General features: G+C 42.1%; 1 protein-coding gene across 2 annotated transcripts in view; it reads right to left on the bottom strand.

Annotated features, from left to right (window-relative positions):
• RREB1 (ras responsive element binding protein 1) overlaps positions 1-18385 on the bottom strand; it is a 141901-nt gene that overhangs the window by 15621 nt on the left and 107895 nt on the right. For both annotated transcript variants that reach the window (XM_026660080.2, XM_026660084.2), the window contains exons 8-9: positions 11910-12099; positions 6454-9205 (exon numbers count right to left, since the gene is read on the bottom strand). In XM_026660080.2, coding sequence (XP_026515865.1) covers positions 6454-9205; positions 11910-12099 — 2942 coding nt within the window. The remainder of the gene's footprint in view (positions 1-6453; positions 9206-11909; positions 12100-18385) is intronic.

The raw sequence follows: 18385 nt of genomic DNA, 5'->3' as shown, positions 1-18385 counted from the left end.
TCTCTGCATGTTTGGAATAAGAATAACCAAAGGAGTAAACATAAAAAGCTAGAACAGCAAAATAGGACTGGGTATAGAAGGCTTTAAAAAAGCCAAAGCAAAAACAAATGCCGTGCAATGGAATCAGAAAAACAGGCCTAAAAGATACCTCTCTGAAGAAGGAAGAGGTGGGGACGAGGGGTGTGTATAAAAGGAAATCAGTTACTGTAAGAAACCAAAGGGTAGCCTCATCTCCTTCATACAAGGCAGACAATATGGTCACTTCCCTCACTTTAATCTTCCATGAGTTGGGTTCTGTGCTAATGAGCATCTGAATCTGTATTAGGGAATCATGTGTCACTTAAACAGCCCCATATCTCACAACTGAACTGTGGTAGTCACACGGCTCCCTCAGATGAGTTCTGCTTCTTTTCCTTTCTTGATTTTCTCTGTGTAAACTCTGCCAGTGACGTGGTACCACTGTCTATAGGCTGATAAGTTGCTCACTTCTTAGTTGGCCAGCTAATTATGTTGGCTGTAAAATTAAGACTTGAAATATGTATACCATCATTGTCTCCACTTGTACTTGGCTTCTTTCCATAATCCAAATATAAAACAGAACTTCAAAGTGGAGGCCCTTTCGCAGTTTGCTGCACATTAGCTCTGTGTTTTCCCATGTTTCTCTGTGTGTATGCAGTAGAAGGTTAGTTTGGAATTAATTATTTGTAACTCAGCACCAGCTTCTCAGATCAGAATCTCCTGGCCATTTCTAAGGGTACGTCTTCACTTACATCCGGGTCCGGATGTAAGCAATCGGTTTTCTGAGTTCGATTTATCGCGTCTGGTTAAGACGCGATAAATCGATCCCGGATCGATCCCGGAAGTGCCCCGGATCGATCCCGGAAGTGCTCGCCGTCGACGCTGGTACTCCAGCTCGGCGAGCAGAGTACGCAGCATCGACGGGGGAGCCTTCCTGCCACGTCTGGACCGCGGTAAGTTCGGACTAAGGTACTTCGAATTCAGCTACGTTATTAACGTAGCTGAATTTGCGTACCTTAGTCCGAAGTGGGGGGGTTAGTGTAGACCAGGCCTAACATGGAAAGCTTTCACACAGCCATCTTTGTATAAAACAGTCTAATAGATTTACAGCAGTTACAACCTAAACCTTTTGTTCTTCTGACCTTCGCACAAACACACACATTAGACGGAGGTCTCAGGTCCTACCTACAAATCCTGCCTGTTGTGCAAAATGTACTTCCCCCCCCCACACACACACACACATGTATTTTGCCAACATCAACTTAAACTAATAGATTAAAGAAAGACGGTTAGGCCTCAGAAGGGCCACACATTTTGGACTCCACAAAATAAGAACTTAAAAGCTGGACCATTCTCTCTCTCCCCCTCTCTTTTTTTAATTAAAAAAAAGTTTTGCATAAGAAAATGCAGGAAACCCTGGGTAATCCCTTTAATAGTAATGAGAATTTTCCCCCCAATTAACTCAAAAGTGCTATTTCAAATAGACTCAGGATGTGGCACACTTCTCAGAAGTTTGTCCAAACCCCCACATTTTATTTTAAGTCAGGTAGCAAATTACATGAAGAGACAATGTTTTGGCCTGAAGGCTTTTTCCCTGGCTTTAAATAACAAATTGTTCTCGTGATAGGATACCTCATGCAAGTAGGTACATTAACTTTTTTTTAGTTAAACTGATCAGGACTGAGCTTTTGAGTTTTAATTATTTACTTTTTCCATAAAGACATAATTGCTTGGCCTGAAGCTTACACATTTGATGCAAGACGACTCATTGTCGAACTCAGATAGCAATGCAAAAGAACTACTGTCTGGGTCAGGCAATTTTTAGGGAATCTTCAGTAGCATCTATTTAATACACAAAAAAAGGATTACGAAACAATTACAGCATAACATAAGAGAATTTCTTAACTTTTCTTAAACAGAATCAGCTCATGGTATTTATTTATTTTTTCCACTGTCACCATAAGGGGGAAAAGCATAATTACTATGACAAAGTGTAACAGTGAAGATATCAATTCAAAATTAAGTTATTAAAACAAAGAATTTTTAAAACCTAGTTACTTTTCTTTATTTGTGCCTTTATGTATTTCTCAGTGTGGACAATAAAAACAGACTTGTCAGTCTCATTTTATTTATAGTTGATTTCATTTCAGAGTCTAGTGGTTACTTGGCAAGGTTTGCAAGTCAAAGTTTATTTGTTTAAAAAAATGCTTCTACCAGTAAGTCTTAGCAACATCTCACTGTTAAAACGTTAATGTCAAAAACTCATTTTTAAAAACCTAAGCCTTGGGCCAAATTTGACCTGACAGCATCCGTTAAAGAATCACTCAGGAAGGTTTTTAATGAGCACAGCACTGATTTAAAATATATATGGTTAACCTGCTGTAGACTCAGGGGTCCAAATATACCAGATTTTTTTTTAAACCATGCACTGCCCCACATGCAAGGAACGAAGTGAAATTAATCATCTCTGAGGCACCCTCTTGTTTGTTTCACTTTACTATTGGAACACAGAGGAGGAAGACGGGGAGAAAAGCAGAGGGATGAGAGTGGGGAAAATAAAGTGAAGGGAGAGGACAACTCAAGAAAAAATCAAATACAGTCAAGCAAAGAAGAATAAAGAAAGAAACATATTAAAAGGACAAGGGTTCAGCTATACTCAGACACAGTGGTACAAGTGTACAGGTACCACTTCTGTGCTCTTCCACATCAGAGTATACCTGACCCACTGATGACCAACTGCATGCTGTGCATCGCAATACAAACCAACAGTATTTCATTTACAGGTCAAATACTTCCAGAGAAAAGTTCCTGGAGTCACAGAGAAGTACTGAGGTGGAGATGAGGAAGTGGAAGGAAGCTATATGGGATTTGGTAGTGCGAGGGATGGAGCAAAAAATGTGGGAGAAGATGACAGATGGAGAACTTAATGATGGGGTAAGGCACCAGCACTGAAGATGAGGTGATGGTGCTCCGGGAGTATGAAAGAGGAAGGGGCCAGCATGCATAGGATGGGGTGTCAAGAAGCACAGACTGTGTTTAGTTATTTTTTTTTAAATGGGGGGGGGGGGAGGGAACCACATTTTAAAAATTAAAAACATATTCTGACCCTCCTTGGAAGAAATACCCCGTATTACAAGCATAAGAGACATATATTTTAACTTTTTCACATTTGTATAACACACTTGCTTAATGTTGGCACGTGAACCCCAATTTAATGCTCGAAATGGTGGAGCTTTTCCTCATTAGGATACTCATTTGCTAAGCTAACTGGATAATTTAAACACTTGAGCCTGGGAACAATACAGATAAGTAACAGATGGGGAGAGGTTATTCACCACTTCCCCAACTAAATCAATCTCCATTATTTGTTTCACAACAGCTTATTACAGAAATATAGGAGGATGTGAGGAAGGGGACGTGGTGAGTGGCAAAAGCCAGGACTGTAGGCCTGGCAAATGAGAATACAGTGCCAAGATTTCCCCTTAACTCCTTCAGATCTGTTGAGGCCAAAACCTTTAAGGGTCTCCTCTATCACTGTTCCAAGTCAGGGAATGCATAGCAAACTGAATAAAATATTCATAGTTTTCATGACAAGAAGGCTAAATAGACTTGCTCTGAAGTTTAACCAGAGCTACCCAACACATTACGGAGTTCTGATCTGCGAGAGGGGCTTCGGGAAACTATCTTTTCCCAAACCACCTACTAACCTGTAGCTGTCCCCCTCAAGAATTCCCATTGCACAGCTTTTACTATCACACTTCTCTCTCTGGCACCCATCAATATTGTATCTACTACACCTGGCTCCCAACAATTTCTTCTGTGTGGTCACACCTATGACAGAAGGTCCCATTAATGTTTCAAAAGATTTACAGCTTGTTTTTGTTATTCACGACTGCCTTCCTGACCAGTACTTTATAGGCCTTCATATCTCACTCCTCCTTGGTCATTCCGTGTAGTCTCCGAGGCCTTGTCTACACTAGAGTTTTCAGCTGTCAATTATGTTGCACTGGTGCAAAACCCCGAGTATAGGGTTAGCGTGCTAGTGTTACCCAGGCTAAACTGCACTAGGGCAAGTCATAGTTTATATCAGCAAACCACATCAACACTAGGGGTGTGTACAAGCACAGCTACACCAGTGTCACTACACTGATGGCTAAAATACTCAGTGTAGACAAGGCCAGAGTGTACCAGGATGAATCTGAATTGATAGTAACCATCACTGTAAGTGATGCCATCAGCAGAGTGGCTGCTCAGCAAAAAGAAGGATACTGGGCTAGATGAACCATTGGTCTGACCCAGTCTGGCCATTCTTATGTTCTTTGCCTATGTTGGGGATCTGCACCACTTAACGCTCTCAGTGGCCAGCCACCAACTTAGCTGTACTGGTGCAAGTCCCTAGGGTAGACAAGCAAAGCTGCTATATGAACTGATGGAGCTCATCCCCAGCTTGGAGTTAAGGTAAGTTCCACCAGTGCACATCATGGCTTATTGTGGTTTCCTCTGTCTACACTGTGTGTCTGACCAGGGCAGATACTTTGGTGGCTAGTCATTGTCAGCTGTAAGCAGAGCAAACCCCAAGTGAAGACACATAGTGTTCTGCCTCACACACCGGATGCTGCTTTTCTGCTAAGGATGCATTTCCTCTTTGGAGGGTGGTGATTTAGAAGATGATTAAGAGAGACCTCAAATGCCCCTTATCACCGAAAACAAGCTGTGTATTTAGCGAGGCAAAGCAATTTGTTCTGTGCAAGGCAGAAAATAATAGCTTTACTGTTGTACGGGTGTTCTGCAAGTTACATGCTCATGTCACCCAAAGTGGACTGTAACAGGGATTGCTCTATAGGTCAGAGTCCCTTTAAATTGCTTAACTAACTTTTTCCAGCTCTTCAGTTTTCTCTCTTCATTAGAGACACAGTCAGTTATTATATTTTGCATTCTTTTCAAAATGGAGGTTAAACTTCCCTACAGTCTGTACAAGCAGTAAACTTCTTTGTGAATCAACACTACTTGGTTAATATACAGAATTCCCACAGGAGAGAGCATTGCTTACAAATGCCCATTACTCTTATTTTTTTTGATGTCAGGATTTGACATTCCTCAACACAAAAGCAAACGCTAAGAGCTTAAACTGCTATTTCTCCTCTTTAAATAAAATGAGAGAGAGACTAGGGGTCCAAAACTGCAGCTTTGCTTCTCTCTGTACACAGGATGAGAGTCTACCCATGGCTCTGCTGCAATGCTAGTTGAAAAAGGAAAGTAAAAAGCAATGCAGCATTCACTACAGCATTATTTATTTGTTTTAAAGTGAAAAACAAACAGATCAGTCTCCTCATAATGCCCTTGGAATATAAAAGTTTAATGTTATTTACGCAGCAACACGAGATTAAGAAAAAGTTCCAAGGAATATACAGTAAGTCTTCTTGCTTCAGGGCATAAGCCAGCCTCCTAAATGTCTGGGGTTAGGAAGAAACATCCCCTATGGTGCAGGTTATTATGCAGCTGTTCATTATGATATTTCTTGCACTTTCCTCTGAAGCACGGGGTACTGACCACCCTGAGCAACCAATACTAAACTAGAGGGACCACTTCTTTGATCCAGGATGGCAGTTCCTACGATCTTGTTCTGCTATAGAGTTTTACATTTATTTGGTCTCAGTTTTAAATTTCCTTATATATTTACTAAAGCTGACAAGCTGCTAAGAAAGAAAGGCAGCCAAACAAATAATCAACAACTATTCAATATATAAGCTCATCTTCAGAATAAAGTTAGAATAATTGAAAACTAGAGGGAAAATTCTCTTCCTAAGCACAACAGAAGAACACCACTGATGTCAACTGAGGCTACAACTACACAGTGAACTCGGGGTGTGATTCCCTGGCTTGTGTACACATACTTGCACTAACTCTCATTGAGCTAGCATGAGTATAAATAGCAGCAACAGAGGCACAACTGAGCCGTGCCGCATACAAACTGCCCGGGTATGTACGTGGCTCAGCTGTTCCTCTGCTGCTACTACCACGAATATACTGCTATTTATACTTGAGCTGATGCGAGTATGCCTACGCAGAATCACACTCCTAGCTCACAGTGTAGACATAACCTGATTTGTGCCAGATCTGTACGACATGTAGGAGAGCAGAACTTACTCCTTGATATCCATGTACCGAGCTACAATATTGACAAACACCATAGTACAGTGTTGTGTTTTCATACCCCAAAATAATGGGAATGGTTGAGAAGTCACAAAAAAAGAGCAAAACTATTCAGACTATAAACAGGGGGAGATGAATGAATGAATGGATGGATGACACCCTTCCCTCCCGTCCCTCCAGCTAACATGGTGCGCTGAGTCTCCCAAGAAGTCAGAGAGTCTCTTTCAGGGAAAATAAGCTCAGTGACTACAACCTAACCATTACAGCATGAGGTTCTCTTACCTGTGTGAGTGAGCATGTGGCGCTGCAGGGAACTCGCCCAAGGAAAGACTCGGGGACAATAAGGACAGGTGATTTTTTGCAGGCAGTTTGAGTAAGCATTCCTCTTTCCTCTCAGCAGCTTATCGTCGGCAGTTTCTCTCTCGTCTTCACTTGTTCCGTTTCTGTCAGCTTCCTCTTTGAAATCATCAGTGGACTGCAGAAATGGACTAAATTTATTAGTGTCTGTGGTAGCTAGCATCTTCTCTATGCTAGCAAACTCCCCGCTTGACTCCAGGTCCACACCACTGCTCGCTTTAGGCTTGTTTTTCGTTCCTTTCTTCCTACCTCTTTTCTTAGCCAATCCAGCATCAGCAACAGGAGACTTCTCTGGAACATTTGGATTGTACGCCTTCTGAGTAAGGTCACTGGGAAGGCTGGAATCTTTCTGGATAGCCATCGTGATTGTCGCTTTTGGTTTGGAGTTCCCTGATTTATCAGAACCAGCGGAGCTGCTGGCTGCCTTGGGACTGGAGTCTGTTACCTCTGTTTTCAGCAAAGCAGGAGCAGAAGACACAGATGAAATGATCTGGGCAATAGAAGCCAGAGGTGGCAGCTCTTTAGTTACCGGAGGCTTTGGCAAAAGAGGTGGTGGCTTAGGCCTTAAGGGTCGCAGCAAGCCAGGGTTGCCAAGAAGAGCTGGGGAAATGATTGGGACAGTCAAATGCAAGGGACCCTTCAGTGGCTGGGAATGTTTGAGGGCTCCATTTTTCTCCACGCTCCCGTTGGTACTGAAGGCCAGAGGGCACTGCTGACAGTTATAGAGCTTGTCGCTATTCCCAGAAACTTGGTCTTGTTTCTTGGCTTCACTCTGGACATCATCTTTATCCTTCTTGAGGGCTTTGGGAATTGACAGGTCTATGGGCTCCATGGAACAGTCATAGTGAGACAAGGAAGAAGTGCCAAACAGGTTCTCCTGCTTCACTTGCACTGTGCTTAAGTTTTTGTTCTTTTGCGAGAAGTCTAAGGGCTCGTCAAAGTCCATCGGGAAATTATTTGCAGGTTCAAGTTTGATTGGAACATGAGAAGGTGCCCCCCGCAAAAAGCCATTCTGCGATTCCAGGAAAGACGTAATGGACTTGCGGTCCATGTAAGTGCTGTCCTCCAGTAGTGGAGGGTCTGGCTGGTTCTCCTGAGGACTGCAGTCCACTGCCAGGATGTAGTTCTCTATCTCCCTCTCTTGCACATGTAAGTGTTGCTTGAGGATATGGTGAATGCAGTTTCGCTTGGCTGAGAAGGCAGTGCCGCACTCTTTGCACTCAAACGGCTTCTTCTTCTGGCAGCCGCTGTGAGTCCTCATGTGGATGCGCAGGGCGCGATAATGCTTGAGGTCCTCACCGCAGAATTTGCACACTGTGTCAGGGGAGCAGAAAGCATCCACCATCTCCGCCGCATTGCTGGTGACATACTCAATGTTCTTTTCTATGTCCTTCCTGGTCACTTTGAGGTGCTTTTTGCGCAGGTGCCTCTCACAGTTGGCTTTCACTGTGAAAGGATAGTGGCAAATTTTACAGATGTACGGCCTCTCTCCACTGTGCGTCCGCAGGTGCCGAATCAGTGCTGCCTTGTCAGCTGCAATGTATTCGCAGATGTTGCACTGGTAAGGGGAAATGCCCAAGTGAGAGCGAATGTGAGCCCTCAAGACACCAGAGAAGGCGAACACCTGGTCGCAGAAGCGACACGGGTACAAGACTTTCCTCATTGCTGGTGCTTTCTTGTTTGCGGCCCCCGCAATGATGGCCTTGAGGTCCCCTTCTGTGACCTCTTGCTTGATCTTGGCTTCCATACTCAAAGGCAACAGGGCTTCTATGATACTATCTTGTTCCAGCTGGGTTTTCATTTCGTGCTGACTCAGTGGCTCTGTCTTGGGCTGAGGGAACAACTGTGAAGAAGGACTGGATTTGTTTCCGGATTTGGACTGCGTAAGGTGAGCCCTGGAAGCGGACTCCACAGAGTTTTTGATCAGCCTCAGTGGCGGCGGGGGAAGGCTTGGACTGATGCACCCAGGCGAGGCTTGCTGTGCACTGATCAGTGGAGGCGGCGTAGAGGTCGCTACGACTGTTCGAGGAGCCACCAAGGGCTTTGGCTTTAGTGGAGGCATATGCTTGAAAATAGACTGCACAGGGACAGGAGGTGCCTTAGAAAGTGGCGGAAGACTTATCTGAGGAGGAGCTGAAGAAGCCATCTTTAAGATCTGCTGAATGTCGGCCAGTTCAATGGCAGACTCGTTGGAGATGGGTTTGACCACAATACTGCTGTCGGGCTGAATGATAAAGCCCTTCTGGAAAGGCTGCAGCGACAGGAGCTTCATATTCTCTTTTGTAGGCGGAAGGACCGAAAAAGAACCTCCCATGGAAGCAGCTTCCAGAGCAGACATGTTCAGCAGGCTAGTGCTGCCAGGTTCCTGAGGTAGGTTACTCTTCAGTGTTCTAAGCTGCATGTCTTGGACCTCATCTTGCATAACCTCCTCCTGTTTGACAGGCTTGATGTCTTTGGTGTGCTGTAGGCCCAAGGACGCCATGTAGACTTTCTGGTCTGGGTTCTCACCAGCTGGGGTCTTTACCTGCGGTTTGTGCTTTTCTTTTCCCTGATCAACCATATGGGTTTCTGTGTGCAGTTTGAGTGCCGAATGCATGGGGAATGCCTTGTTACATGTCTCGCAAATAAACCGATGAAATTCACTGATGCATCTTCGCAGATTCGTTTCACACCAGACCTACAAGATAGCCACAAAATAATGTAACTGACCTAGTATTTGAATTAGAAAGCCTAAATATCAAACAAGCCTTATGTTTCTGCAGAAAAAGAAAACAAATTTCACTTCTCCCCCTCTCAAGAGATTGCAAATTTCATGGCAAACTTTCTTCTTTTCCAGTGTAAACTAACCTTTTTCAGAACATGAAAATTATTTTTTTTTCAAAATATCCCTTTATATAAACAATCAAATAATACCGATCAGAAGTTAACAAGTAATTTTATTAACAAAAGAGAGAAATTTAAAAGGGGGAAGGGGGACAAACGAGGAAAGAGGTTTACAGCAAGTGAAGTTTATGTAAATTTATTGTAAAACACCTCATAGGGGAACATATTTAAATTCATGCATACTTTTATTAAGGTATGTGTGAATTAAACGTAGCCCTCAGGCTACTCTCATGTTGCTAGTATTGCCCGTGTGTGGCACAGTTTGTCCACCATTGTTTTATACACGCCAGGCTTATTCCACGACATCATTTGCAAACAGACAGAGGGCTAGCACTAGGTTTACAGCATCTACATTTTTGTTTATTCTGGTATCCTCCAGGGTTTGCAACTCAGACAGGCAGGGTTAGCAAAATGATGTTTCTAAAAAGACAACATGTTTATTATGCCCAACAATTCATCGCCCTTTAAAGAAAGGTAAATCCTATGCAGAATCCTGGAGAATGCTTAGATTACATTTTTGCATACCTAAAATCGTGTGTGTGTGTGTGTGTGTGTGTGTGTGTGTGTGTGTGTGTGTGTATAAAATATCTTATACATGTAGTGGTGATAATTATGTGATAAACTGCATTAATATGAACCTATGACTACATCATCTGCTTTCTGCCTACTAATCCAGCTCTTTCAGGACTAAATCTAACTTTTCAAACTCCTGAGCAATTTAGTAATAAAAATAATAAAATAAACCAACCTGCCAAAAAATGTTCCCTTCTTTCCTGAATATGGAATTCCTTCATAAAAATCATACCAATCTGAGATGCAGATTGGGATAGTTATACACAGTCCTGCACCAGTGATAGAATTTAGGTCTAGTACAGGGGTACGCAAACTTTTTGGCCCGAGGGCCACATCGGGGAACAGAAATTGTATGGTGGGCCATGAATGCTCACAAAATTGGGGTTGGGGTGCAGGAGGGGGTGTGGGCTCTGGGGTGGGGATGAGAGGTTTGGGTTGCAGGAGGGTGCTCCAGGCTGGTATCGAGGGGTTTGGAGGGCAGGAGGGGGATCAGGGCTGAGGCAGGGGGCTGGGGCACGGGGAGAGGCTCAGGGGGTGCAGGCTCCGAGCAGTGTTTACCTCAAGCGGCTCCCGGAAGCAGTGGCATGTCCCTTCTCCAGCTCCTAGGTGGAGGCGCGGCCAGGCGGCGCTGCATGCTGCCCCATCTGCAGGCACCGCCCCTGCAGCTCCCATTGGAGCATGTAGGATCCGGAGAAGGGACATGCCACTGCTTCCAGGAGCCAGGTGGCGTGGCCCCGACCCTGCAGCCTCGGGGCCGGGCCGAGCCGCGTGGTGCGGCTCGCGGGCCAGCTTAAAAGAGCTCGCAGGCCGGATGCGGTCTGTAGTTTGCCCACCCCTGGTCTATTAATTATTAATTAATGGAGATATCCTATCTCCTAGAACTGGAAGGGACCTTCAATGGTCATTGAGTCCAGCCCCCTGCCTTCACTAGCAGGACCAAGTACTGATTTTTGCCCCATATCCCTAAGTGGCCCCCTCAAGGATTGAACTCACAACCCTGGGTTTAGCAGGCCAATGCTCAAACCACTGAGCTATCCCTCCCTAGTATCTTGCAACCCGCCAGAGCTAGAAAACAGAGATTAATCCCACTGGGAAGGAGAGATTACCAGCTTCCTAATGGGGCACTCACTGAACCTGGATGGTCCTGAAGTATTGGAGTTTTAAGACAGGACCTTTCAGTATACAAAATTCTATTTCAGGTCTTTTTTTGAGAGGCACTGTAAATATATTAAATTTTAATTTTCTTCTCCTTGTGAGCTCTCTCCACTTGGACACATGGTAATTAAGGCAGGTGGGCTTGGCAAGTAGAAGGATATAAACAAGATTTCCAGTGCAAAATTTTACAACTCAAAAATACTTACAAAATGCTTTTTCTGTAAATTCTGTAGTACGTTCAGAATTCATGCAGATATAGGGGTAGTGTAAAGATTTTATAGGCACACATTTGGGGGAACTGTCTAACCTCATCCAAGGCGTCGCCACGCACAAGTAATATAAATTTCACAAACTGACAAAACCTCTATACCACACCAAAATGTACATATAAAGAGCAGAGCAAAGCCCATCACGTATTCCCGACTCTATCATGTGTCTTTTATAGGTCTTTTAAATGTGGAACAAAACTAATTTTTTGTTTGGGGGACTGGGAGGAGGAGCAGAGATTAATTTTTAACAGCCCAAAAAGTTTTCCTTTAAAAAATTATTATAAAAAACCTTTAACAAACTAACCTAAAAGGCATCCTCCAAGACGCCACTTGAGATCTAACATTGAGAGGAAAATTGTGGAATCTAAAAAGGTTGAATATGTTCTATAGCTTTCCACAAAATATTCTACAGCTAGTCCCTGCATTACCCAATACAAAATCCTTCAATTAATTCAACAGTTAAGCGTGGCTGCGATTTTCAGAGCTAGGGATATAGAATACCTGAGAAATGCGGGGGAATTTCCTACAGGAGAAGTCTGTGAATCCCAAATCATGGAAGCCTGCTGGAATTGAAGGATTGTTCTGAATGAAAGGCTTTCCCAATGGGTCTCTTGGAAGCTGCTTGTGAATAACTGCATTATGACGCAGCAAACCCCGATGAGTGCGAAAGGTAATACAACAAGTGTCACACCTGGAAAAAAAAGAACATAGTAAAAAGTCACAGAGTGATTTTAAGTGTAAGGAGAATGGTCATCTCTTTACACTGGACACGGTATCTTTTCTGTCATACTAACAACTTGATAACAGTAAATAAAGTTGTGGCCCATAAAATGCTTAGCAAAACAAACAGGACAGTTTTTAATCACGATCACTTTCTACCAGCTTCTGGCTAGTACAGTAAGTTCACGGGAAGTTCAAAGAATGCAGCACATGTAACCTGAATGTCACATGTTAACGGACAATTAAGAGAGACTGGGACCACAGCATGCTGACACTGTTCCCATTGTCTCAAACAATCTACTTTGATAGCTTTATGTTGTTTAATTTAAGTACAAATTCTGGGACTCCAGTGCTGTAAAACATCTTAAAATCGTAGTGGTGGGGAAGGAAGGGATGAGAAGTCAAACTCAAGTCAGCAAGCACCAAAAATCATATACCGATAGCCTTTTTAATTATTGTTCACTGTACTACAGAATTTCTATTGACCCTATAAACAAACTTCTATGTATGAAATAGCAGAAACTATTTTATACGCCATATCATTGTCGCACTTTCATTGGTTTTCCTAGTGTAACACCACCTTACACTTTCTTTTACATTAGAGCAGGGATCGGCAACCTTTGGCATGTGGCCCTCCAGGGCCAGGACAGTTTGTTTACCTGCCGTGTCCGCAGGTTTGGCCAATTGCGGCTCCCACTGGCCGCGGTTTGCCGCTCCAGACCAATGGGGGCTGCGGGAAGGGCGGCCAGCACATCCCTCGGCCCGTGCCGCTTCCCGCAGCCCCCATTGGCCTGGAGCAGCGAACCACGGCCAGTGGGAGCTGCGATCGGCTGAACCTGCAGATGCGGCAGGTAAACAAACTGGCCCGGCCCGCCAGGGGGCTTACCCTGGCGGGCTGCGTGCCAAAGGTTGCTGATCCCTGCGTTAGAGTATAACCTCTTTGGAAAAAAGCATCTGAAGCAGATTCAAAAGTCTCATATCATAAACACACACCTCTCATAGTCAATGTATCCCAAAGACTGATCACGAGTGAACACATTTTGATACCATACCCACACCAAACAGCAATATTTGCACAACCCTGACTTGCACTATAAATGTCACATTTAAAATTCACAGTTTTCAGAATGCAGCAACATTTAGACAGCATGCCAAGATCAAGTGTAAACAACTTGATTAAATATATGGTATCCTAGATTTATACCATAAAGAAGAATTCAAATCTCAACACTGTAAATACACCTCTACCCCGAGGTAACGCGATCCGATATAACACGAATTTGGATATAACACGGTAAAGCAGCGCTCCGGGGGGGGCGGGGAGGGGGGGCTGCGCACTCCCGCGGATCAAAGCAAGTTTGATATAACGCAGTTTCACCTATAACGCGGTAAGATTTTTTGGCTCCCGAGGACAGCGTTATATCGGGGTAGAGGTGTAGTAAGCAAAACATTCTCACTGAATTCAAACAAAGACAGATCACTTCTATCAGCAGTACCTTGCCGCTATACTGTCAACTTTGCATTAAGGTGTCAGTTTCACAGAAGCAAATGCCAATGAATAACAGTAATTTAAACTCTGCCAGTGGAAATTTTATTAGCAATATTTGTACATTAAACCCTATTCTTGCATTCCTGCTATGCTGTGCTCCAGAGTGAGGTTTTCTGCAATAAGAGACTTACCCACAAAACAAACAGTGTTCAAGTCATTTGTCCCTTAAACTGCTCATAAGAAGAATTTTTTTGACATCCGCCATTACTAATACTGCAGAATCCCATTAATAAAAAAGTGTTTTAAAAAAATCACTAGCTGGTCTTCTAACCTGATTTCTGCTACGCCTTACGTAAATGCATGGCAGTTTTACTGAAAGCACAGTAACTGTCTTCAAGGTAAGAAAACATCCTGCAATTGGAAAGAGCTTCTCTGACAAAGTCCTGAAACAGTCCCCTTCTCTCCTGACCCCTAACTCACTGCCATTGGTGCTCTTTTTATCACTTTGCAAACTTTCATGGAACTTTTTTTTTTTTTAATTCTTCTCTGAAAATAAAGAGATAACCAAGTCACCCACAAAGTAGCTGACCTCATATTCCCCAAGTGCTGAAAGAAACGAGTGTGAAGTATATGTAACACTGCTTTTGTTATCATCCTGTGTAGAAGGATAGGACATGATTATTACGCTCTTGAGCTTTAATCTGCTTTATCTCCTCTGTCAGTTCACTTGCATATTATCTTAATAATTACTGCCAGGGTACTGTCTGCATTCAATTAAATATGGAATCATGCACATTTACAAAGCAATTGTTTACTTCAAGGGCTCTGATAAATGTGATGACAACCTTTGGTCATGCTACAGAAATACCTATGTGTTAGAGTTCTTAATATCATAATTTGCAGCTGTTCTGTTACTAGGTCTGTGATACTTGTTATTCAAAGATGTAAAGCTTTGTCCTTTCTTTAAAAAAAAAACAAAACAAAACACCAGAACAAACCCCATGTGTGAAACCACATGGGAAGGAGGGCATCAAGGGTTAAATAATTACCAAAAGAACTTGTATAAACATAGAGGCATAAACTCTTAGAAAGGATGACATGTCAAACATGAAAGCAAAGAGTGTCATCAGTAACTTTCCATGGTGCCGGAACAGAGGAATAAACTTTATAGTATTGTATGTATTATTACATATGGTTCCATGGCTTGCAATACAACCTAGCTACTTTGAAATTAATGTTAGTCTGATCAGAAAGTTCATTCTGCCATGTCTTCTTATTATTTATTTGTACTGTGGTAATGCCAATAGTCTCCAATCATAGATCAAAGCCACAAACCCACAAGTTTGATAGAAGTAAATTTTGTTTTCTATACACTCTAACCTTTCAGATGCAATATACCCTAAAGCACATTTTATAAAGGGATGAGTTAAATACAGGGAAGAGATGTGCCTGGAGGCAAACATGGCAGCTATTATGCACTCTGCAATAGCTCTGACCCAGCTCTTTGCATTAAAATCTGTTTTATTGAGAGGCAGGAAACAGAGAGCATAGAGTTCCCTTTTAGTATTTTCAAATGGTGCCATAAATTCTTGAACTACCACCTGAACAAACTAAATAGGAATAAAAGGGTCTTCTCTCCATTTAACGTATCATCTGAAAGACAGCACAGCTCATGGAGCAGTATTGCCTCAGACAGTACTACAGCATCTGGACAGAACACAGAGTTCTAGAGGGATGATGCACCACAGTCCTACCATCTTATGCCCACTCTGTGTATGATCTATACCGGCTGCCTTTATTCTGTCCTTGTTAGGTTTTAGAGGTCTTATCAGAAACAACACTCAAGAGTCTTTCATTGAGCAGAGTCAGGGTAGCTGTCTGTGCTCCTACGCCACCTACAGTTTTAAGGATTTGCGAGTGTTGCCTCAGGTTGGCAAGAAACCTGGTTGAAAAATGGCAAATGTTTTCCATTAAATATTAAAAAGAAAAAAAAAAAATGTAGAAAAAAAAGGTTTGGATTTTCACAACTGAATTTTTTTGTTCCCTTCCTTCTTCCGTCCTGCTGGACGGGGAGAGAAAGAGGAAAGAAAAAGGTCACGTGATTTTTGATTTGGTTGGAAAACACTTTTTGTTCATTAAATGTTTTGACAAAAATTTCATGACCAGCTCTAGTTGGCAGGTAATACTGCCATTGCTATGCTGGGCCCTAGGGTGTATAAATCACTGTCCCTTGACTGAACATCTTAAAGCAGTATTGGAGCTGTATGAGACAGTCAATACAGTGGAGACAAAGGCATGCCCTGCTCTCCTCCCTCAGATGCAACACACAGATTCTCTTGTGGTTCAGACTCCTACATCTCACAGACAGAAACAAAGGTTTAGGCAGTGAGTCAGAGAGGAAGGATCTCAGGATTTAAATCGCATAGTGTAGTGAATAAAAATTCTGTCTCACACTCAACACCTGTTGACATGGCTTCAACTTAGAAAGCTGAAATAAAACCGTCAGGAAAAGCCATCACCCAGAAACTTTTGGAACAGCCTCTATCAGCCAGAGACACTTAACTCCAACAGGCCACTCCTAATGCCTCCGAGCTAACTCTTGGCACCTTGTTTCTAAAATGCTCTCCAAGGACAAAGGAGGTCATTGTAAATCCATTCCTGATGCAGAGCGATGCAGATAGAGCTGTAGGCTCTTAAGGTCTCCCAGGATTTGCAAACCTCACTTGGGCTTGTCAGTCTTCATTACAGATTCAATGTATAGCCATTTTGCCCAACATTGTGTGTGACAGTTTTTTCATTAAGTGCCAAGGACCTCTGAGCTCTTTGTGTACAATTAATTTAGCTTTCAATGCAATGGCACTACAGCTGTACAAATGAATGCCAATTCTATGACAAAGACATACAGCTATTGCTATACTTTATATTGTAACTGATAAGGGAAGTTTCATATTATACTGGTGAATGGTCAATAACATACTAAATATCTTCATATTATTCCATTTTAAAATAAGTTGTCATGCTTGACAATACACCACACTGTAAATTTGTTTATTTTTTTTACTTATTTTATTTGTTTAATTTAGGAAGCCAGGCCTTTATCTTCTTGCTTTATGGATAGCATTATCTTTCATCTTTTAAATGAAAAACCACATACAAATACAATTTTTCTATCTGGAAATCATATTCCTAAGAAGCAAAGAAAATAGTTTAGGAGAACGCTTAACGTTTTTTAATTTGTGCTTAATGGCTTTGGAAAGCATAAAGCATTTGAAACATATGGCAAATGTCACAATGAATAAGAAACCCATTACAATCTAACAAGTATGCCCCATGCCCATTGCCAAGTCAAATAAGGATGGGATGATTACCTAAAACACAGATAGAAGTCCATGAAGGATTTTAGTGGTGCGACACCTGAACATCTGAAGGAGGTAAAGACGTTGTATTTGCAAAACAGGTTTCTAGCTGTACTTGATGTAGGCTGGAATTGTTTTAGAATTTCCTAACGTGCTGTAGTTTTCTATAAATATGAATGCAAAGTGAACTTTTTCTCCAACTAGAGGCAACTAAGCAAACAAGAAAAAAGAATAGTTGCAGTGAATCTGTGACTGTTTCATAATGGGCCTCATTTTCAATCACCTTGCACCTTGTGCTGTCATTCAGATCTATGCAAAGTGAGTGTAAAACACTAACATTCTGATCTGGTAGCATTTTGTACTCACTTTACATTGGCATAAAATGCTAGAGAAGGGAGAAACAGGCTCCAGAAGTTACAGGTGCCAACCCCTAATGTAGATGTGAAACACCAATGTAAACTGGGGTTGACTTGGAGCTTAATCCCCATCTTTCTGCCAATGCAGCACGTCTACATTATTACAGTAGGGGTTTGCAAGAGTAGTCACACTGGTGCAAATTATCTTAATGTAAACAAGCCCTAAATTTACAAAGGTGAGGAAGAAAATGTATCATTTAAAGGAGAATGCTGGTGTAGAAACAATAATTAACATATAAAAACACTTTAATGTCCTTTTGAGAAGTAGTCAACTCTGGGTAGCTTGCTCAGGAGGCAAGCCAAGATGTGCAGCACTTATGACTAAAGTACATATGCAAGAGAGGTTTACATAAGCAGAGCCCAGTCATTATCTTATTCTCTGGGCTAATTCTAATTTGTCAGCAATGTAAATAACTTTTTAAAAATAAAAAAATGGAATGGCTCTCTCTAAAACAAGATGCAGAATCACCTTTATGTGTAGTTCACTGTAATTTTTAAGTAAAGGACTGTACAGGCAAATAGCAGATGCCTCTTACAATTTTCAATTTCAGTAGTCAATGTCTTTCAAATTCTAAATTATTATACCTCTACCATTCTCTTATTGAGAAATTAAAATAAATACTAGCCTCTGCTTTACGTAAGACCTAGATAAAAGCAATGTTGAAATGTTCCAGAAGCTTAAGCTTCTGGATCTATAGCAGAAGATGACTAAAAAGTAAAATTCTCAGAGCTGTGTGGATCAAAAAAAGGCTGTTGTGCAAATATGGAAGCAAACAAAAGCTACGTTAATTTCCAGTCTCCATTTAAAGCATATTTTAAAAATGCATGACAATTGTTTCCATACCAATTTTGCCCTTTTCTAGCCAATATTTTAAGTGACTGTCACAAACAAAATAAATTAAAACAAACTAGCTATAAAAAACAGTCTATGACAGAATCCTTTAACACAGGGGTCGGCAACGTTCGGCACGCGGCTCGCCAGGGTAAGCACCCTGG

The sequence above is a fragment of the Terrapene carolina genome, unplaced genomic scaffold (assembly GCF_002925995.2).
Source record: "Terrapene carolina triunguis isolate 2854851 unplaced genomic scaffold, T_m_triunguis-2.0 Scaffold58, whole genome shotgun sequence".
Taxonomy (NCBI): domain Eukaryota; kingdom Metazoa; phylum Chordata; order Testudines; family Emydidae; genus Terrapene; species Terrapene triunguis.
The sequence above is the reverse complement of the archived record's forward strand: the minus strand, read 5'-3'. Positions and strand labels throughout refer to the sequence as shown.